Source organism: Suncus etruscus, chromosome 9 (assembly GCF_024139225.1).
Source record: "Suncus etruscus isolate mSunEtr1 chromosome 9, mSunEtr1.pri.cur, whole genome shotgun sequence".
Lineage (NCBI taxonomy): Eukaryota > Metazoa > Chordata > Mammalia > Eulipotyphla > Soricidae > Suncus > Suncus etruscus.
This window is the reverse complement of record NC_064856.1, coordinates 70,952,042-70,975,413: the sequence shown is the minus strand read 5'-3', so window position 1 is coordinate 70,975,413 and position 23,372 is coordinate 70,952,042. Positions and strand designations below refer to the sequence as shown.

The following is a 23,372-nucleotide window of genomic DNA, read 5'->3' as shown; positions in this document are numbered from 1 at the left end:
AAACAAAACAAAGCAAACAAAGAAAAAGAACATGGTCTAAGGATGAGAAAAGATAAACAACATAAGCCATTACTAGAATATCATAGTTCTTAATTAAATTAGTATATTTGAGCTTCACCAAAAAAGACATAAAACCACATGGCTAAGGAAGCATCATCTGTGAGAGAGAACTGCAAAGAGTATCAAATGCCAGGGAGCTGAGACAATGAGCACCTACTCAAGGATGTGGTATTTAAAGCAAGACAAATAATTACAAAGTTCACTTAGAACACTGTTTCCCAGTAGTGGATCACAGGGAGTGCTAAACAGATAGGGCGAAGGAACACATAAAACAAAGAGCAATTTAGGGCAGCTTTCTTAGTTTACTTAGGCATATTTCTGGAAGAGGCATGGCTAACTGAGTAATTTTTTCCCTAAAAGTGGGAGGTAGTCCAAAAGAGTTTGAGAACCTCTGACCTAAAATATATGAATAATAATTTTTTAAATAAATGTATGGGTGGGACAGAAGGGGACAGAGAGGGAAACCCTAGATACAAAAATATATAATGTAAAGTATTATTTGATTTTCACTTCAAAAGGATACACATTTCCCTAATGCAACAAAACATAATCAAACCTGGAATCAAACCTGGGATGGCTGCATACAAGACAAATGCCTTAACCACTGTGCTATTGCTCTGGTCATCTGAAGATGACTTCAGCAGCACTGCCACTGATTCCTGGTAATACAATTGTATGATCTACAACATATCAAAGTCAAGTGTGTGCAAACACCACACTGGCTCTGGTTTTTCTTTTGTAAACCATCAGCATCAACAGCAGTTCAAAAATAATTTATTGTGAAAGAAAGTGTGGGGATGATATCCAGAGACAACAGAGATGAAGATTAGGAGGACCAGTTCATAGTAGGAAGCTTGCTACAAGAGTAGAGAAGTACAGTTAGAGTAAAGAAGGATCGACTATGGAAGTGACAGTTGGAAGTGATCACTCTCGGACAAGAATTGAATGCTGAAAGAGGATAAAGTGACATGCATGACACCCCTACTTTAGCAATAGTGCAAATAAGTGTCAAAAAAGGAGAGAGAGAAACAGAGACAGAGAGAGAATGCCTGCACCAGAAGCAGGCAGGGGTGGAGAAGTGGGTGGGCGGGAAGAGGGCATCAGGGAGGGTGAGAGAAAAACTGGGGACATCGGTGGAGAGAAATACATACCAGTGAAGGTTGTTATACATTGTATGATTGTAAGTCAATCATGAACAACTTACCAGTGAGGAAAAAACCCTATTATGAACAACCTTGTAACCATGATGTTTAGATTAAAAAATTTTAAAGATGATTATTTGCTAGAACTCTCCCGTATTAGTTCTTTTAAAATTAGAAAATATAAGAGTGAAAAAAATTAGAAAATATAGGAGCCGGAGCAATAGCAGAGCAGTAGGGCGTTAGTCTTGCATGTGACCGATCCAGGACAGATCCCGCCATTCCATATGGTCCTCCAAGCCAGAAACGATTTCTGAGCGCATAGTCAGGAGTAACCTAGTGTGTCACAGGGTGTGCCCCCCCAAAAATTGGAAAATATAAATCAAACCCCTTATTTAAGAATTTATGGGGGCCCGAGAGATAGCATGCAGAAGAATCCCGGCATCCCATATGGTCCCCTGTGCCTGCCAAGGGCGATTTCTGAGCATAGAGCCAGGAGTAACCCCTGAACACTGCTGGGTGTGACCCAAAAACCAAAAAAAAAAAAAGAACAACAAAAAAGAACTTATTATGGCATATTTTGTGATTTTGTCTAAATCTTATAGTTCGTCAGTATTTCTAAAATCATTATGCTGGGTTGGAGAGATAGTTCAAAGACATAGAGCACATGCTCTGCAAACTTAAGTCCAGGATGATATTCTAGATACCTCATAGTCCAATGAGCATATCAAAAGCAACCCTGAAGTATAGAGCTAGGAGTAGCACATGAGCACCATTAGGTGTGACCAGAAAATTTATTCTGCTTTGGTGCATGGACATTGCTCAGTGGTACAGTGCATTGGTTAAGAAACTGATCCTTGACACTGCTTCACATGCTGAAGATTACCTCAGCAGCACTGCCACTAATAATTACTGGCTGCCACAATTGGGTGATCTACCATACCATAATCAAGTGTGTACAAACACCACAGCTAATCCCAAGAGAGTATATGTAAATACTAGAACCAATACTGTGACCACTAGTGAACACCACATGCAAAATGAGAGCAACACAGTTACTGTGTGGCACACTATCCCACCCCACCCCCAGTGACTATAACGAAAGGGAAATTTTTAAACACTTTAAATTAAAACAGATCACTATGCTATAGTTTAATCTACTCAAAAACCTTTTCTAAGTGCCGGAGCGATAACAGTGGGCAGGATGTTTGCATTTGCCTTGCACGTGGCCAACCCATGTTCTATACCTAGCATCCTTATATGGTCCTTGGAGCTTGCCAAGAGTGATTTCTGAGCACAGAGCCAGAAGTAACCACTGAGTATTGTTGGGTGTGGTAAAAAAAAAAAGAACCTTTACTAAATGTCTACCATGTATCATACACTTTGCTAAGTGTAGGGATGAAAAGATTAAAAAGCTAAAGCTCCTGTCCTAGAATCTAGAGAAGGATACTTACATAAACATGACAAGATTTCAAAATATTCTGTTGGTCTTTCTTAATACTTCATTTCTAATAGTATTCTAAACATAGGCACCAAAAAGATTGCATCTTTAATGCCATCATAAGATTGAAAGCACTGCACTACAGCACTATGATTGATCAACCCCAGGAAAACTCTTCAGCAAAGCATCCAAAATTCTAAATGAGTTATTCCATGGCTGAGTCAAGGGAAAACCAAAGGCAATCAAAATAACGATAAAAATAATAATATAAATTACCTCTGCCAACAGAATAAAAACAGTATACAATTGTCTGGCAGCTGAACAACTTTGCTATCATTAGGTGAGTTTATGTTCTGGAATAATCACTTATTGTGTTCAAATATGATACCAAAACTAAGAAATAATTCTCATCCTAAATATATATGTTTGCCTGTGCATATATATTCCTGAAGAGTTCCATTTGCTCTTAATATCAAACCTCTGAAAACTATCTACTACTTTATTCAAATATGCAATGTCAAAAATCACAAGCCTGGATCTTCATAAGCCCTTATATATTATACTTACATATAAGAATATATATGATAATCACGGTGTTTAAATAAAGATAAAAAAAAAAAAGAAAAAAAAAAGAATATATATGATATATACTATAAGACCTAACAAAAGTCAGGTTATATTAAAACCAAGCCCAAGCCCATCTCCACTCTAAATTTTTTTTTTTTTTTTTGGTTTTTGGGCCACACCCGGTGACACTCAAGGGTTACTCCTGGCTATGCGCTCAGAAAACACTCCTGGCTTGGGGGACCATATGGGACGCCGGGGGATTGAACCGCAGTCTGTCCTAGGCTAGCGCTGGCAAGGCAGACACCTTACGTCTAGCACCACCGTGCCGGCCCCGGCACTCTAAATATTTTTTAGAAATTTGAGAGCTTTTAGGTGGAGAAGATAGTACAAGAATTAAACCATTTGTCATGTATATGGCTAATCCTGGTCAAATTATCCAATTTATGGTCCTTCAAGGAGTAATCCCTGAGCCAGAAGTAAGCCCTGAAGATCGTTTAGTATAGTCAAATCCCTCAACCCCCTCAAAAAAATATATTAAAGATTTAGGAAAATATGAGTTAGTTTTTGTTCCTGTTTTTGTTTTTTTGATTTTGGGCTACAGCCGGTGACGATCAGGGGTTACCCTAGTTAGGCACTCAGAAATCGCTCCTGGTCTGGAGGATCATATGGGACACCAGGGGGATAGAACAGAGGTCCGTCCAGAGTCAGTTGCATGCAAGGCAAATGCCCTACTACTGTGCCATCTCTCCGTCCCCTTTTTTTTGGATAATTTTTTTAAATTGTGTTCTATGAGCACCGTAGAAATATTGTACTGAATTTGTTAATTTTATCAGAGGACTCACGAACAGTGCTCATAAAACCTAGGGATCCCTCTAACATTTGAGTCAGCAAGGCTAATGGTAAGGGAACAACTTAAAAATGCAGTATTGTGGGGGGCCGGAGAGATAGCATGGAGGTAAGGCATTTCCCTTTCATGCAGGTCATTGGTTCGAATCCCGGCATCCCACATGGTCCCCATAGCCTGCCAGGAGCAATTTCTGAGCATGGAGTCAAGAGTAGCCCCTGAGGGCTGCCAGGTGACCCAAAAACAAAACAAATAAACAAACAAACAAAAAATGCAGTACTGCTTGGGCCCTGGCTAAGGTCCAATCAGACACTCTAACACCACTTTGGGGCTTCAAGGGTTATATCCAGGAATGCTCAGAGAACCATGTGACACTGGGAATCAAACAAGGGTTGACTGCATGCAAGGCAATTGCCTTGCCCAGTATACTATCTTTCCAGTCCTTTGAATGTATTTTAAATAGAAATGAAATATAGATTTTAAAAAAGTAACCACCTTTATAGAATTTCAAGTGCTCTTTATATATATTTTATAGTTTCATAGAAATTCTGCTACATACAGATTCTGACACGAAAGTCTCAGAAGGGCTAAAGAAAAAAGCACAGACTACTGATTACAAGAACTGTTTTCATTGAAAGATAAATATCAGCTTTTAAATGTTATAGTGTAAAATAGACTGTGAAACAAAAAATAAAGACTGATCATATTTTGATGGGATAGCTGCAATAAATGACCATTTTGGAAATAATCAACCAAATAAAGAATTATTTGAGGAACCAACTCCCCTAAAAACAATTTTCACAGAAGAAAACAGACAAAAGAGAGCATTTCTTTATTTTTGTTTGTTTTGGGGTCACACCCAGCAGTGCTCAGGGGTTACTCCTGGCTCTATGCTCAGAAATCGGTCCTGGCAGGCTCAGGAGACCATATGGAATGCCGGGATTTGAACCATTGACCTTCTGCATGTAAGGCAAAACGCCTTACCTCCATGCTATCTCTCCAGCCCCAGCATTTCTGAAGAAAGTACAATGCTGACTTGTCCACCAATAAAGGCCTGTTTTTCGAAGTCTATGGTTCTAGGGAAAACATGAATCCCTACTATTATTGTAAAATAATTGTAAAACTATACAATATTATGCAATATAAAATATATATATTGTAAAACTATACAATACAGTAGTCTAAAATAAATTAAAAAGGTAGAAGGAGCAGATTAGTTAAATATGACCTATAGATAACTGTTGAAGCACTAATCAATAGGAACTTGGAGATGTATATCATTCTACTATCATATATGAGTGGAAAACTAAAAACATTTTTAAAAGATTTTTCAGGAATAAATGTTTTTTTATAAGCAAATTTGAAGAAATCAATTCATACAACTGTTTGATAGTTTGGGGTGGTAAAAAAATGAGAACGATGTTCCACCCTGCTCTAATCACTATAATGACAGTCAAAAAAATTTGTAGTGCACTTTATTTATTTACTTCTTTAGTAAGCTTTGGAGGCCAACCTGTGGTGCTCAAGTTATTCCTTGCTCTGTGCTCAGAAATCACTCATGGAGGCTCAGGGAACCATATGGATGCCAGGATCAAACGTGGGTTGGCCACAACAAGGCAAATGCGCTACCCACTATTGTGGTTATTGTGCTGGTCTCTGTAGTGCACTTTATATTAGTCATCTATATTAAAGAGAAAAGACTACAACAAAAGGCTACTAGAGTATATCAGTATTTTGATAACATATGTAATCTTTAATAATCTCCATCTAAAAAAATAGAAATTGACAAGGTATTTAACAAGCAGCCATAAACTAAAGAGAGGCCAGAAAGAGAGAATATAGTAGAAGGAAGATAGTACAGCAGTAAGGTGCTAGCCTTGCTCTAGGCAGATCTGGTTCAATCCCTGATATCATCTAAGGTCCCTGAAGACTCTTTCTAGAAGTGTAATCTGAGGGTAGAGAGAGTATGGTGGATCAGAAATTTGCCTTTACAAGGTCAACCAAGATTTGATTATCAGCACTCCATATACTACCCCAGAGCATTACCAAGATTAATGAGAAAAAAAAGCCAGTGGTAAGCCCTAAATACCACTGTTGAGGCTTTAGGCCCAAAATTCAAAATAAAACAACAAAAAATGAGGGGAGAGGGAGGGGATGAGACAGAAAGAGGAAGAAAGGAAGGAGAGAGGGAGGGAGGAAGGGAAGGAAGGAAGGAAGGAAGGAAGGAAGGAAGGAAGGAAGGAAGGAAGGAAGGAAGGAAGGAAGGAAGGAAGGAAGGAAGGAAGGAAGGAAGGAAGGAGGGAAGGCAGAAAGAAGGGGGAGGAAGAGAGGGAAGAAGGAAGGAAGGGAGGGAGGGAGGAAGGAAGGAAGGAAGGAAGGAAGGAAGGAAGGAAGGAAGGAAGGAAGGAAGGAAGGAAGGAAGGAAGGAAGGAATATTAAGAGAATAAAACCTGCTTCCCTGGTTTTTACATTTATTGGCTCAGTTTCCAAATTTTAATGAAAGGAGAAAGAAGTCTGCATAATATAAATAATTAGAAAATCAGCCTCTACTGTGAATTTAAGTAAAATTCACAAATAGGATCACAAATATACAGCTGTTTCTCCCTTAATAGTAAAGCTTTTGAATAATAATAAACCATTTGTTTCCATAAATTCTTAAATATATTACTCCATGTGCAGTATTTTTAAATCATAGAAATATGTTATTATCATTTACAAAATTTACAGCAGTTACTCTACATAAATGCTTACTTTCCTAAACCAGTATCCTTAAATATAATCTTTTATTTTTTGGTTTTTGGGCCACATCCAGTGGTATTCAGAGATAACTCCTGGATCTGTGCTCAGAAATCACTCCTGGCAGGCTCCAGGGACCATATGAAATGCCAGGGATTGAACCTGGGTAGATTCCAAGTCAGCTATGTGAAAGTCAACACCAACCCCCACAATTATGCTATCACTCTGGCCCCTTAACTATAAAATTTGAGATTCACATTCTTACATTCTGTGCTCAGTAAATCTGTTATAAATGTAAATTCCTTTAACAATAATGTAAAAGTAAATATAATTTAACAGTCAATGTTAAAGAAAGTAATTATTTGTGGCATTGTAACTAATTCTTAACTCTTTACTGGACTCTTATCAAAGCCTTCTTTCTATAACTTTATTTTTATTTTTTGGGGCCACACCAAGAGGCATTAAGGGGTTACTTCTAGCCCTGTGCTCACATATCACTTCTGGCAGGTTCAGGGTATCTATGGGATGTCAGGAATGGAACCTGAGTCAGCCGCATTTGCAAAAGCATTTGCAAAGCAAATGTCTTACCTGCTGTGCTATCTATCACTCTGGACCCTCTTTCTATAACTTTCTGTTGCTCCAACAAAGAATCCCATATACACTTTCCAGATCCAAGAAATCATAATAAAACTTACAAAAATTTAGAAAGTATGGGACCGGAGTAGTGGCACAAGCAGTAGGGCGTTTTTCTTACCCGTGCTAACCTAGGACAGAACCGCGGTTCGATCTCCTGGTGTTCCATATGATCCCCCCAAGACAGGAGGAATTTCTGAGCTCATAGCCAGGAATAACAGTAACCCCTGAGTGTTACCAGGTGTGGCCCAAAAAACAAAAACAGAATAAAAAAATAAAAAATTAGAAGGTAAACACTGGTAAGAATGAAAGGGTATTGTAGATGGGGGAAGAGGTTATTACATAGCGAAAAACGATTAGAAACAGATGCTTCATTTTTTGCCACATTATGAAACTGCATTATGAAATAACTGAACTCTTTACAAAATTATATGAAGTCCTCCCCAAAAGGGAGGAAAACAAAAAATGCAGTACAAGATTAAGATGCTTGCCTTGCACATAGCACCCTAATTCAATATCTGACACTTGCATCACATTCATCTCCTGAGCATGGCTAGTTGTGGGTCACAAAGGAAAAAACAAAAATTATGCACAGCAAATTTTAAGTACCTGCTTTGACTCAATAGTGAGTGGAAATGGAAATTATATCTAAATAGACCATATATTTATGCCACCCTACAAATCTTCCAGTTATTTTTTAACTTACTAATTTTAACTTGAAGGCACAAAAACTGATGTCAGAAAAAAACAATTTAAGTCTCAATTCTATTTGCTAAAGAAAAATTCTATTTTCTGTAGAGTCCTCTAATAAAGTTGCTTTAATGCCAATAATTTTGAGCACTGTGTCCTTTATAAAGGGCATAACCATATAATAGGAAAAGAAAAAACTGACAGAATTATTGATGAAAAGTGGAAGTCAAAAAAAAATTTGGATGGATACCCAACAGTGCTCAGGGATCACTTTTAACAGGCTCAGGGGACCATATGGAGAGGTCAGGAATCAAATCCGGGCTGATTACATGCAAAGCATATTATTTCTCTAGTTCAAAAGATCAAATATGTCTGGCTCAATCCAACTTGAAATTATAGTATTCTGGAATGAATATTTACCAAAGATAAATGTCTTGATTCTACATTGGTTGGCTATTAAAAGAAGAAAATCTATTAAATCATCATTACATTTGGGGGTGTGAGATATAGATCAAAGGGCTAGAGCTCACACCTTGTATACTCAAGGCCCCAGACTCATTTCCTGATACTGTATGGCTGTCTAAGCACATTCAGAAGGGCACTGCTCATTCAAAATAGCACCGTATCACTATCCAAGCACAAAATGTCAGACCTGCACAGTTGAACTATGAGGGGACACTAAGCCTCCTGAATCCTACTTGAAAAGCCTCACATCATAAAAATACATTTACCTTATTATATCCATTGCCTGGTAAAGAATTTCAGATTGATCAACTCCAAAAACTTTCTTTGCTCCAGCTTTAGCAGCAAACATAGATAGGATTCCAGTTCCACAACCAACATCTAAAACTATCTGGAAAAAAAATGTTATTGAGAAGGTCATGTTTTAAATTATTCATGGTTTCTGGCTAGAAACAGATCATAATAAAAATACTCTAAAAAGGGCTTGAGAATTGAAATGCTTAGGATGTTTAAAGAAAAATAGAACAAACAGCCATATATATATATATATATATATATATATATATATATATATATATATATATATATATATATATATATATATATAGTACAAGAGCATATGAGAGCAGGAAGAGAAAACTACAAACAAATGTTAAAACTGAAAACTTGGTAGACAAAATGAAAATTTTACTAGTTCCTTTTGTACTCTCAATATGCTCTTGGAGAATCATTCAGAACCATAAAACTCCAACCAGCAATGTTTAAATATCAATTCCCTTAACAGTTAGAATCACCCACAAGGCAAATTATAAAACATTTTAATTTCTGCCAATAATGGCCTACATTTTTTTTTGTTCTTTTTTTTTTGGGGGGGGGGGGCACACCTGGCAATACTCAGGAATCACTCCTAGCAGTGCTCAGGTGACCATATAGGATGCTGGGTAATCGAACCTGGGTCAGCCACTTGCAAGGCACCTTACTGACTTTAATATTGCTCTAATCCTAATAGTTGACGTTCAGCATGCAATTTTATTGTCATGAGGCTTACTGTCATCCTCTAGGTTGTAAAGCCATCTATTGTTTTCTTCATGCGATCTATTAATATCCTTTACTTGCCAAATTCTTTGTCCTTGTCTTAGGAAATTTCTAATAAAAAAATTTAAGCCTTGGGGCCGAAGAGGTGGTGCAAGCAGAAGGGCGTCTGCCTTGTACGCGATAACCTAGGCCAGATTGCGGTTCTATCCCCCAGTGTCCCATATAGTCCCCCAAACCAGGAGCAATTTCTGAGCACATAGCCAGGAGTAACCCCTGAGCATCACCAGGTGAGGCCCAAAAAAGCCAAAAAAAAAAAAAAAAAAAAAAAAAAAAAAAAAATATATATATATATATATATATATATATTTAAGCTGTAACAAGGTCTTTGTAAATTAATGAGATTAGATTTTCATAAGACCTGCAATGTTTTCTATCAGCATATTATTTTTGTCTTTGACTCAGTAATTTTTGCTATACAAATTATGTCTTACCACATTACTAACTCATTTATCTTTCTTTTATGTTTTGTAGATATCTTTTGTTTTTGGAGATACACATAGCAGGACTTGGAAACCATACACAGTCCTGGGACTCAAATTCAGGTACAGAACCATAAACCTCGGTAGGCAAAAGAAAAACTCACGGAAAGGCGTCACCAGCAGAATAACATTTGCTGAGGACAGAATTATTAAACTCCAAGATAAGGTGCAGAAAACCTCTAAACAACTTCAAAAGATGGAAAAGAGCCTCAAAATAAACAGTTGACCAGAGAACTCTATTACAAACTCAAGAGGAACAATGTAAGAACCATCAAGGTCCAGAGGGCTAGGAAAAAAAAAACCATAAAGAAGAGTCAAAGATATCATTGCTGAGAAGTTCCCAGAGCTGGAGAATGCATGCACCCAAACCTAAAGAGTACCAACTAAAAGAGATTTTAATAAAAGTACTCCAAGACACGTCCTAATCGAAATGACAAAAACCATACAGATAGGATACTGAAAGCAGCAAAATCAAAGAAAAAAAATCACATACAAAGGAGCATCCTTATGTTTTATAGCAGGAAATCAAAGGCCCGAAGACAATGGTGGGATAAAAAAAAAAAAAAACTCAAGAAAAAGAACTCATCAACAATATCTTACACCCCAAAAGACTCATTCAAGTTTAACAGAATGAGATACAATTGCACATATTAAACAGCTCAGGAGCTTCATAGACTCAAAACCATCTTTACAAGAAGACTAACAGGGCTATTTTAAAACAAGATGAATCCCATAAACACACAAATATCTACAGAAATATGATTTTTAAAAAAACTCTGTAGTTTGATCCCCCTGCATCCCATGTGGTCCCTCAAGCCAGGAACGATTTCTGAGCGCACAGCCAGGAGCAACCCCTGAATATCACTGGGTATGGCCCAAAAACGAAGAAGAAAGAAGAAAGAAGAAGAAAAGAAGAAAAAGAAGAGGAGGAGGAGGAGAAGAAGAAGAAGAAGGAGAAGGAGAAGGAGAAGGAGAAGGAGGAGGAGGAGGAGGAGGAGGAGGAGGAGGAGAAGAAGAAGAAGAAGAAGAAGAAGAAGAAGAAGAAGAAGAAGAAGAAGAAGAAGAAGAAGAAGAAGAAGAAGAAGAAAAGGAGGAAGAGGAAGAAAAAGAAGAAAAGAAAAGAAAAGAAAAGAAAAGAAAAGAAAAGAAAAAAAAACTCCATTACAATAATCTCTCTCAATGTCAATGGACTAAATGCACTTATTCAGAGACACAGAGCGGTAGGATGGATTAGAAAATTGAAACCAATATTCTACACTGCCTTCAAAAAACACACCTGAATAGTCAAAACAAAAGTAGATTCAAAGTCAAATATTGGAAGACAAATTCTTTAAGCAAACAATTCTCTCAAAATGTCCAGGAAGGGGGGCTGGAGAGATAGCATGGAGGTAAGGCGTTTGCCTTTCATGCAGGTCATTGGTTTGAATCCCAGCATCCCACATGGTCCCCCGAGCCTGCCAGGAGCGATTTCTGAGTGTGGAGCCAGGAGTAACTAACCCCTGAGAGCTGCCAGGTGTGACCCAAAAACCAAAAAAAAAAAAAAAAAATGTCCAGGATGGCCATATTAGAATCAAATGAAAAAAACTTCACACTCAAAAAGGTTTTAAGAGGCAATGATCAAGGAATATGTACATCAGGAAGAACTCACACTCTTAAAGATACATGGAGCAATTAAGGGACCATAAAAATACTTAAAATAACTTGCTAAGTGACTTGAAGTCCATGATAGCAACACAATAGTAGGTAGGAGATTTCAATACTGCTCTTCCACTCTTGGTAAATCAACTAGACTAAAGCTTAGTAGGGAAATACTTCTTTAAAGAAAGAAAAGAAATAGAGCAGTTTCACAGATATATATCAAGTTTTTTATTCTCAAAAGGCTGAATTCATTCTTCTCCAATGTACAAGAGAAATTCTACAAGACAGACCACATGTCAAAACAAACCTCCACAAAGTCAAAAGAAATCATTATCTTGCAGGTATGAGGCCCTTGGTTAGTCCCCCAAATCACAAAATAATCACATTTATTTTTTAAGATTAAACATATACCATATGTTTATATTACATATGTGCATATGACTATATTAAAAATCTTTAATTCCCCTTTGCAAATGAGAATAAAAGGCTTCAGAGAGGGAAAATGAAAGTTTCAGAATCATACAAATGCAAAAGCAAAAGGAACATTCAAACACAAGAATAACTACTTGCAAAGTTTGGATTTAAATTAATTTTAATTGTTTTTGTTTTTGTTTTTGTTTTGGGTTTTGGGCCACACCCAGCAGTGCTCAGGGGTTACTCCTGGCTGTCTGCTCAGAAATAGCTCCTGGCAGGCACGGGGGACCATATGGGACACCGGCATTCGAACCAAACACCTTTGGTCCCGGATCGGCTGCTTGCAAGGCAAACGCCACACTGCTATCTCTCCAGGCCCACATTTTAATTGTTTATCACTTATTACATCTAGTTCAGAATACAAGTAGGTGACTAAACTAAAACTTCATGTGAGACTCAAAGAGGAAGAGATCACAGACTAAATCAACCTTTTATAAAATAATTTGGTTTTCTTTTTCTTTTTTTTTTTTTTTTTTTTTTTTTTTTGGTTTTTGGGCCACACCCGGTAACGCTCAGGGGTTACTCCTGGCTATGTGCTCAGAAGTTGCTCCTGGCTTGGGGGACCATATGGGACACCGGGGGATCGAATCGCGGTCCGTCCAAGGCTAGCGCAGGCAAGGCAGGCACCTTACCTTTAGCGCCACCGCCCGGGCCCGGTTTTCTTTTTCTTAAAAAAAAAAAGGAACAAATTTTCACTGTAGATAATCAAAAATATGATAAGGAGGCAAACTGAGAATTACCTTCATGTACAACAAAATTAATTACAAATGGTTGACAGCATGACTAAATGATACTCAGAATTAAATTAAATCAGAGAAAGTATATAACCTCTACAGAAGTTTCATGACTTCTAACAAAAGAAAAGAATCATATGGTACAGGTAAGAAGAAAAAAGTATGTTTATAAATATAAACATTAAAATAATTAACTTGTACTACACATTGCATAATATACTATACATTGCATAATATAACAAAGAAGTTAGTTCCATGATGCAAAGTTTATCTACCTAAGGGTGACAAATGCAAACTGGAACAATGGTAATAAAACTAAGAAAAACATAAAAACAAAAACATAAAAACAAAAAATTTCTTGGTGAATTATATTAAAATATGCTATTAATAATGAATTAATAACAATGGTTATTAATGAACTCGGTTCCTGCCGTACTCATTTTATTTTAACATAATGATATTCAAAGTATAAAGCAGAGTTAAGTGTAATAGACTAAATAAAGTGTAATAAAGTGTAATAGACTAAATAAAGCCTTTTTCGTTAAAAGCAATCTATAAATTACCAAATGCTATTCAAATATATGGTAGTATAAAAACCTAAATCTGAAAACAATTGATATTTTTTACATTATATTTCTGAGAAATTACAAATTCTAAGCAAAGCCCATTATAACTAGATAAGTTAAATTCAATCATCTCAAAGGATAGAAGGAAGACCTACAATATATAAATAATTCCCTTTGTTTTCATTTAAGTAGATTTAAGAGTAAAAGGAATACAATTATTTTATATTTTGTACATGCTTCCTATCATTGTAAGCACTTTGTATAAAAATGTCCATTTCTACCTTTAATTTATATTTCTGGTTTTGGGGTCATAGTCAAAGGTGCTCAGGGGTTCCTCCTGGCTCTGTATTCATAAATTACTCCTGGCAGTGCTCTGGAGTGCCAGAGATCAAACCCAAGTTGGCACCACATGCATGGCAAACATTGTAGTCTCTATTCCAATCTAAGTACAAAGAATTGATACAAAGTGTACTTTTCTATTGGAAATCAGCAAAAACAAACACAGTCCCTCATAACCATGGGTAGGTAATGCTTTACCAAAAAATAACAGAACACCACATAAAGTTTTATGTCTTTGTTTTTTGGCTTTTGGCACACCCAGCAGTACTCCAGGCTTAGAGACTTACTCCTAGCTCTGTGTTCAGTTATCACCTCAGGCGGGCTCGGGAGATCATAGAATCTAACCCAGGTGAGTTGTGAGCAAGGCAAATGTCCAACTCGCTCCAATATATAAATGTTAGCATTTCAACTCAGTGTAAAAAGATAAACAAAATAAAAAGTTAAATTATATTATATTCCAAACTCTATAAAAAAAAATAAAGAATATATTTTCCAAAACATCAATGTGGTAACTGTTGCAGAGTTGTTAATAGTATATTAAACAACGTTTTAAAAGTGAGTTATTTGGCTTTCAGGCCACATGCTATAGTGCTCAGGGCTTACTCCTGGCTCTGCACTCAGGGATCATTCCTGGCAGGCTCAGGGGAAAACATGGGGTACCAGGGATAAAATCAGGGTCAGCTGCATGCAATGCAAGAGTTCTACAACTGAACTATTGTTCCACCCTCCTCACACCACTCTAAAAAAGTGTGCTTTAAAATTGAACTGAGGGCTAGCATATAGCTAGTTTATAGTTGAAAGGGCTAAAAAGTACATGCTTTGCATGCAAGAGGCAGATTTTGATTTCCACTACTACCGAGTCCCCCCAGCACCTTGCTAGAGGTAGTCCTTGAACTACTAATGAAGTTTAAAGTAAAATAAAACTGAAATAATAGAAGACTTATAAAAACCTGAGACATTATCAACATATTCTTGAATTTAAAAAGTAAAACAAAATTCTCAAGTTCCCAAAGACAAAAATAAATTCTTAACCAAATTAGTGGACTAATTTCAAATAAAGAGAACTTTTACAAAATGGAAAGAGAAAGGAAAGAAGTGTTACAGAAAAAAAAGTCATGAAGGAAATTGTTTTTATAACACACAAGGAAGGAAGATATATTTCAAATACACACACACACACACACACACACACACACACACACACACACACACACACAACAGTAAAAGATCATTTTTGAAGCCCAAAGGCATTATTATGGTAAATAATAAAACATAAAAAGCCTCATAATGCAGTAAGGTTTTTAAGAAACACATAAAATAAATTATATTTATGTATACTCAAATTATCAATTAACATCTTAAAATTAAAAAAAAAAAAAAAAAAAAAAAAACCATCTTGGGCCCGGAGAGATAGCACAGCGGTGTTTGCCTTGCAAGCAGCCGATCCAGGACCAAAGGTGGTTGGTTCAAATCCCGGTGTCCCATATGGTCCCCCGTGCCTGCCAGGAGCTATTTCTGAGCAAACAGCCAGGAATAACCCCTGAGCACTGCCGGGTGTGGCCCAAAAACCAAAAATCAAAAAAAAAAAAAAAATCTTAAAATTATTAACTTTAAACCAAAACAAACTAGAATAAGGGTCTGGATGGGGCCGGAGAGATAGCATGGAGGTAAGGCGTTTGCCTTTCATGCAGGAGGTCATCGGTTCGAATCCCGGCGTCCCATATGGTCCCCTGTGCCTGCCAGGAACAATTTCTGAGCCTGGAGCCAGGAATAATCCCTGAGCACTGCCGGGTGTGACCCAAAAACCACAAAAAAAAAAAAAAAAAAAAAAAAGAATAAGGGTCTGGAGAGACAGTACAGAATTAGGGCCCTGCCTTGCATGTAGCCAACCTAACTCAATCCTTGATATCCCATATGGTTACTTAAGAACCTCTAGTAGTCCCTAAGAGCAGAGCCTGGAATAATTCCTGGCACCTCTAGGTGTGGCCCCAAAACAAACAAAAAGGCAAAATAAACTAGAATAGGGCCCGGAGAGAAAGCACAGCGGCGTTTGCCTTGCAAGCAGCCGATCCAGGACCAAAGGTGGTTGGTTCGAATCCCAGTGTCCCATATGGTCCCCCGGGCCTGCCAGGAGCTATTTCTGAGCAGACAGCCAGGAGTAACCCCTGAGCACCGCCGGGTGTGACCCAAAAACTAAAAAAATAAAAAATAAATAAACTAGAATAAAAATCAAGCATGTGCTTTGGCAAGTCTGCAGTTCATAGAAATCACAATAAATAAAAAATAAGCTAAGAGGCCAGAGTGATAACACAGAGGGGAGGATGCTTGCTTTAAAAGCAGTAAATCCAGATTCATTCCGGACATTCTATAGAATCTATATGGTCCCTGGAGCCAGCCAGGAGTAATTCCTGAGTAACCCCTGAGCATCCAGCCAGGAGTAATTTCTGAGTAACCAACCCTTGAGCATCTCTTGGTGTGATCCAAAAACAAAAAAATAAGTAAATAGCATTAAAGCAAAAACTAACAAGAGAAGCAGAGTGTAAGATATGTTCTATAATAAACAAATTTCAAAACAAGTTTTCAAAAGAATATATCTAATGACAACGTTTCCACCTGTCAGGCCCTGCATCACAGAGCAGCATCATAAAATTCTCCCAGGAAATAAACCCAAGTACTGAAATCAACAGTTACCACAACGATGACACCAGACAAAATTTCAACTGCCAAGATACAAGTGAAAATTAAAGTTTTGTAGTTTATAATACTTACCTTGTCTTTGAAGACATGTGGATTTTGATATATAAAATCACGGTAACTTTCTGTTCGTACTTTGTCCTAAGATGGGAAGAAAAAATATATATGTTAACAGGACAGTCTGGACAAATAAAAAGTACTGAGGAAGGAAATAGATATTACTTCTTACAAGAGTTATTATTTGCCTAGAAAAATAAACCAACTTTATTTTCCTTCTTTTAAATAAATAATCCAAATAGCAACAATTCAGAAACAATTTTTTCTCCTTCAAATGAATAACAAAATAGCAACTCAAAAACTTTTATAGAAGTTAACTGAGTAAAACAATTTTTTTAATTTACTGAGGTAACACTGGGTCAGTGACTAAATGTTTCTGTTTTAGGAATACTTAGTTACCACACTACATTCACCATCAATACAGAGGCCAATATACTTTACCAGTGCCTGTCGTTTACCCTTTCTTTCTAATACCCCCTCAACCAGGCCAATTCCGCTAACTTCAGTTCTGTTATTAGTCTAAGGGTTGTTAGACTGACATTGTGTATTCATTGTGTGAAAGAAAATATTTAAGAACATCACTTAAGGGGCCGGGCGGTGGCGCTAAAGGTAAGGTGCCTGCCTTGCCTGCGCTAGCCTTGGACGGACCGCGGTTCGATCCCCCGGTGTCCCATATGGTCCCCCAAGCCAGGAGCAACTTCTGAGCACATAGCCAGGAGTAACCCCTGAGCGTTACCGGGTGTGGCCCAAAAACCAAAAAAAAAAAAAAAAAAAAAGAACATCACTTAAAATCAAACAAGATCTAAGTTCTTGAAAACATATACATTTCTGTTGAGACATTCAATACTATTATAATGCATCAGCTAATTGAAATTAATAGAATATGAACATGTTATTCTCCTTTAAAGTTTTTAGGTTCTCCAGACTCTAAAGGCTGAATCCCTGTAACAGAATGCTATTGAAGAGAAAATACTGTAGACAAACATAAATAAAAATAACATTTTTCTAAAAAAAAAAATCAATGACCACCTTTATCTATTTTTGTTTCAAGAACTCTCTATGGTAGAAAGTTATGCTTTCAAGTCTATAACTGTAGGGCTGGAGAAATAGCACAGGGAGTGAAGCCCTTGCCTTGCAGGTAGTCAACCTTAGTTTGACCACCAACACCACAGTAGTTGTCTGAGCACAGATCCCTGAGCATCCCAAAACCAGTCCCCTCCCCTAAAATGAAAAATCTGCAATGAAAAATCATTTCAGCACTATAGTTCATATTATGTGACACCTACATTTTGAAATCTCACATGACTGTGTGACCAAGGCAGGTGCTGAAAGCTAACATTTTGTTGGTCTATGAACAAAGGTGATTCCACACTGAAATTAACTCAGTTGAGACACATACTGAAAAATAATTAAGCAGTAATGGGTTTTGCTGTAATCTTACACCAACATCAGAGATTAATAAATCCTATATTTTAAATTAGCCTTGTGAAATATTTCCCTGTAAGTAATTTAAAAAAAAATAACTAAAAAATACAATGTTTAAATAAAAACCTTGTTTCTGTTTTTGTTTTGGGACCACACCTAATAGTGCTCAAGGACTTATTCCTGGCTGTAATTGGAAGACCATATGTGATACTGGAGGGCAAAACAGGGTTTGGCTACATACAAAGCAAGTGCCTTATCCCCTGTTTTATTAACTGATTGTAAAACTATCTTTTGAACCAACAAAATAGCTCAATGAGTTAAGTGTATGTTCTGTATGTTGAAGGCCCAATATGATTCTCAATACAGTAATTATTTTTTAGGCAGAGTTGGGATTAACCTCTAAGTACCACTTAGGTATAGCCCTCAAAAACAAACTAACAAAACATCTTTTTAAAAATAAAAAGCATAGGGCCCGGAGAGATAGCACAGCGGTGTTTGCCTTGCAAGCAGCCGATCCAGGACCAAAGGTGGTTGGTTCGAATCCCCGTGTCCCATATGGTCCCCCCATGCCTGCCAGGAGCTATTTCTGAGCAGACAGCCAGGAGTAACCCCTGAGCACCGCCGGGTGTGACCCAAAATAAAAAAAAAAAAAAAAATAAAATAAAAAATAAAAAGCATATCATTTATGACATTTTTACCTGTTTCCACTTTTCTTAGATTATAACCAGGGATTTATACTTTTCTTATAATACAACCAGTGATTTATGCTGACATGATAGAAATGGAAAGGATGAACATTAGTCAAGAAAGCAGTTGCTTGGAAAGCTCTTACAAACACACTGCCTCATCACTGCTCCAACTTAATCAACAGCATCTCACTCCTGTCTTCAGCCTGACCATGCACTACTGCTTGGCTCCACTACCATCCTTCATCTGGACTCTTTCTGTATACCCTCACTACAGTGCAGTGTAATCAAACTATATCAAAGGGCCAAAGGACTTCAATTTAGTAACTGAATTTAATCCAAGAGAAACTCTAAACATGAAAACTCAAGTAAGAGTATTCCTCATAATCATATCTAAAAGTCAAAAAAGCAATACTATAATAAAAATCAATAATAAACATCAATAATAAAAATCAAATAAAAAACATAAATTTAAAATGTTATCTTTTGCACCAACCTTTTAAAGAAACACAAAAATTAGAGCTCCCAAACTAAACAAGGTATTTTAGACCAGTAAAAAAGTCATCTAAGTATGTCTACAAATATTGTGAAAAAAGATTCTAAAGGCAAAAGATGGAATATAGTATTATATATTCTGTAATGTTTATATATGAATGTTCTATAAAATTTTCATACCCAAAAAGCATATTTTAATTTTATAAATTCATGTATGTGGAAAGAATGCATGATTTAGCTGCAGACACAGTAAAGAAGATGCAGTAAAGATAAATGGTACCAAGGTCTGTGATAAATATTCTCCAGGGTGAGCAATGCTTTTCTTAGCAATTTAAAAAAAAAAAAAAAAAGAGCGCTGTCTCTCTCAGGTTTACAAAAGTCAACAATGACTCTTCTTTAGAAAGAAAAGTGCAAATAGTCTTTATATCTTAATCCCAGAAAATAAGATCCCAAACTACTTATATTCATAACTATAATCATGCTGTATACTGATATCATTAAAATTTATATAACTAAACAACAAAAAATCTAAATCACATCTCCATAAAATGATTAGGTCCATTGTAAACAAAAATAAGTCCTATAAATATGGTTTCAATATTTTTAATTATGAAAATAAAGTAACAATTTGTTAACAGCATCTACCTTAAACAGAATTTGTGTTAAGAACTTTTTAAGTGGGGTCAGAGATATAGCATGGAGGTAAGGCATTTGCCTTTCATGCAGAAGGTCATCGGTTCGAATCCGGGCATCCCATATGGTCCCCCGTGCCTGCCAGGAGCAATTTCTGAGCATGAAGCCAGGAGTAACCCCTGAGCACTGCCAGGTGTGACCCAAAAACCACAAAAAAAAAAAAAAAAAAAAAAAAGAACTGTTTAAGTAAAAAACAGAATAAATATGGCTTGACATAAGGCACATTTCATATTCACTATGGAATACAAACTAGCAAAATATAAATTGTTCCTTGATGGGACATATTCTTCTTTTCTGTGAATACTTAATCATGTATTTTTAAAGATGAAGTCATAATCACAAAGGTTAACTAACAGCTAAGAGGAACTAAAGAAAGCATTTAGAATTATGTTATTTTTTTAATGACAGAAACATGATCTTTCAAGAAAGTAGTTGTTTAAAAAGTTGAGGGGTATCATGTTTTATATCACACCACATCCACTACCAAATAGTAAGGATTCTTAAGTTAGTCTCTAAAAGAGAAAAGAATGCAGTGGAAAGCTCTAAATTGATATGTACATGAAAGATATAAAAATCCTCTTGTTAAAAAAATAGATAAAAAATATGGGGCCCAGAGAGATAGCACAGCGGCATTTGCCTTGCAAGCAGCCGATCCAGGACCAAAGGTAGTTGGTTCGAATCCCAGTGTCCCATATGGTCCCCCATGCCTGCCAGGAGCTATTTCTGAGCAGACAGCCAGGAGTAACCCCTGAGCACCGCCAAGTGTGGCCCAAAAACCAAAAAAAAAAAAAAAAATAGGTGGACAGGACAAATATTTGGATAAAATTATTATCCTGATGACTATAATGAGACACTCAGGTACTGTCAACTATGCTTATCTGTCTGAAAAAATCCACCACACAATTTCCTTACTGGAAAAATAAAAGGTTCATAGCATTTAAGCTGATAAAGCAATCTGAAATAAGCATGAGCTTAGATGAACTCTTCTAAAAATAATATTCTGGGGCCGGGCGGTGGCGCTGGAGGTAAGGTGCCTGCCTTGCCTGCGCTAGCCTAGGACGGACCGCGGTTCGATCCCCCGGCGTCCCATATGGTCCCCCAAGAAGCCAGGAGCAACTTCTGAGCGCATAGCCAGGAGTAACCCCTGAGCGTCACAGGGTGTGGCCCAAAAACCAAAAAAAAAAAAAAATAAAAAAATAAAAAAAAATAAAAATAATATTCTATACTTAATAAAATTTTACCACACTTTACCCCAAAAAAAGTCATTTTTAAAAGAATTCAATTTGCTTTAAAATTAAAACTAAACTTGAAATCATTTATAATTTGGAAGTTTCTCAGAAAGCTATTCTATTAACCAAGTGATAACAGAAAATGAAACCAACTATAACATTAGTAATGACATAATATACTTTAAAAACCCCATGTAATTACTAGAAATCAGCAAACCTACACTCTGATCCTACTAATCTGACAGAACAAAAATACTAATATTAATAGTATGTTTTAAAACAACCGTAGGACTGTCATAAATAAATTAATATTTTGTGGAAGAATTCAGAAAGATCATTTCATTGCCTAAATTTAAGGAAGATAAAGAAGCATTTTAAGTTAATAGGGATAAGCATAAAATTTTTTACCTAATATTTTTTAAGTCAGAACTAATTTTATATATTTTTTATTTTACTGAATTAAAAAATTAGACTTTGCTATTATTTTATAACCTGTAATACAACATTTGATCACCTACCAAGTTAGAAATCTACTTGTATTTTACACAAGCACTGCCATTATAAAAGTTAAAGCCAAAGCCAATCATGTTTAAATACTTGATTAGCTCATTTGAAAATAATTCTGTACTTATTTTGGGGACACATAGAGTGGTGCTCAGTGCTAATTTTTGGTTCTATGCTCTGGGATCATTTCTGGTAGTGCTCAGGGGACCATATATAGTGCCAGGGAATGAACCAAGTTTAACTGCATGTAAGACAAACATCTTAACCCCTGAAACATCTCTCTGGTAGTAATAAAATGGGAAGTCTGGGAGCTAGTTCAAGGGGTTTGATCTCCCTCACTGCCTGACTTTCTGAGCACTCTGGGTATAACATGATAGACTCAGCACCACTGATGAGGCCAGGAAAAAAAATAATAAAAAATGAATAATAATTGTGAGAATTTACATTGCTATTTTCTTAAACCCAAGATAATCTGTGAAATACCAAAAAGATTTAAAAAGTAGTTCTCAATAAAAACAAAAAGTTGTCCTATATCATAAGTAATCAAAAACTTGTTTTACTCTATTTAAAAAAGACTTGGTCTATTATATGAATAGTTTAACTTTATTAAAGAAATAGATCTATTAACTACTCTATTAAAAGAATCCATTATTGTCAATGGCCATACCACCCTGAACGTGCCCAATCTCGTCTAAAGGAATCAATTATTTTCCTTAGTATGGGTTTGATGCATTTGCATTCTTTTCTAACCTTTAGCATTTCTTCGTGTATCCCATAATGCCCGTATGAGCTGAAATAAACACCATCCTCATCCTCCTGAAGATCTGCAATGGCAGTAGTAGATGACGAGAAGGTTCTGACATCTGTGTTCATCACAAAATCCTGAGCAAATTGTCTGTAATCAATTTGAAATACACCCTTGAGACAGGTTTACTGAACCATGAACAAAGGAAAGGCTAGAGGTTGAAGAAGAAAAGGTGGGGGAGAGAATGTGGAGTAAGTGCCTTCTAAACCACACTACTGTAAAGCAACTGAAAGCTCCCCCTGCTGGATAGTAAGCTTTGACATCTTCAAACCTAGTAGTAAACAATGCTGCAAAAAACACAGAAATGTAGTCAACTACAAATTAAAATTTTTCATCTCTTTCAGCTAAATAAAATTACACCTTCATGATTTCCACTGCTACTCAAATCTTACTAAAATTCAATACTATTAATATACTTTACAACCATATTTTCTCATGGACAAGATAAAGAACAGAAAATAGACCTAAACTAAGAATTATTTCTATACATTAGCACAATCCATCTCATGTTAAAAAAAAAACTCAGTTCCCCTATAATAAACACATAAAAAATCTTAGGCCAGGGTCCAGAGCAGTTCTTACAGTGGGTAAGGTACTTGTCTTGTATATGGCAGACCTTGGTTCAATATCTGACACCCCATATGGCCTGTAGTACCGCTGGGAGTGATTCCTGAATTCAGAATCAGAAATAAAATCTGAGCACTGGCAGGTTTGGTTCAGAACACACTTCACATCTATAAGTTTGAGTCCAGGAACCCAAAATAATTTATTAATTAAATATGTTTATGATTAGGTTATGAATGTTTATGAAATAGATATGAACTATCTGCAATCCAAAGAGGTAGAAATAGAAATTATTACCAAAACATAAAATTTCAACAAGAAAT

At 36.4% G+C, this 23,372-nt stretch overlaps 1 protein-coding gene across 3 annotated transcripts in view; it reads right to left on the bottom strand.

Annotated features, from left to right (window-relative positions):
- PRMT3 (protein arginine methyltransferase 3) overlaps window positions 1-23,372 on the bottom strand; it is a 130,692-nt gene that overhangs the window by 91,580 nt on the left and 15,740 nt on the right. For all 3 annotated transcript variants that reach the window (XM_049781032.1, XM_049781033.1, XM_049781034.1), the window contains 3 exons: window positions 22,431-22,575; window positions 16,667-16,732; window positions 8,842-8,963 (listed from right to left, as the gene is read on the bottom strand). In XM_049781032.1, coding sequence (XP_049636989.1) covers window positions 8,842-8,963; window positions 16,667-16,732; window positions 22,431-22,575 — 333 coding nt within the window. The remainder of the gene's footprint in view (window positions 1-8,841; window positions 8,964-16,666; window positions 16,733-22,430; window positions 22,576-23,372) is intronic.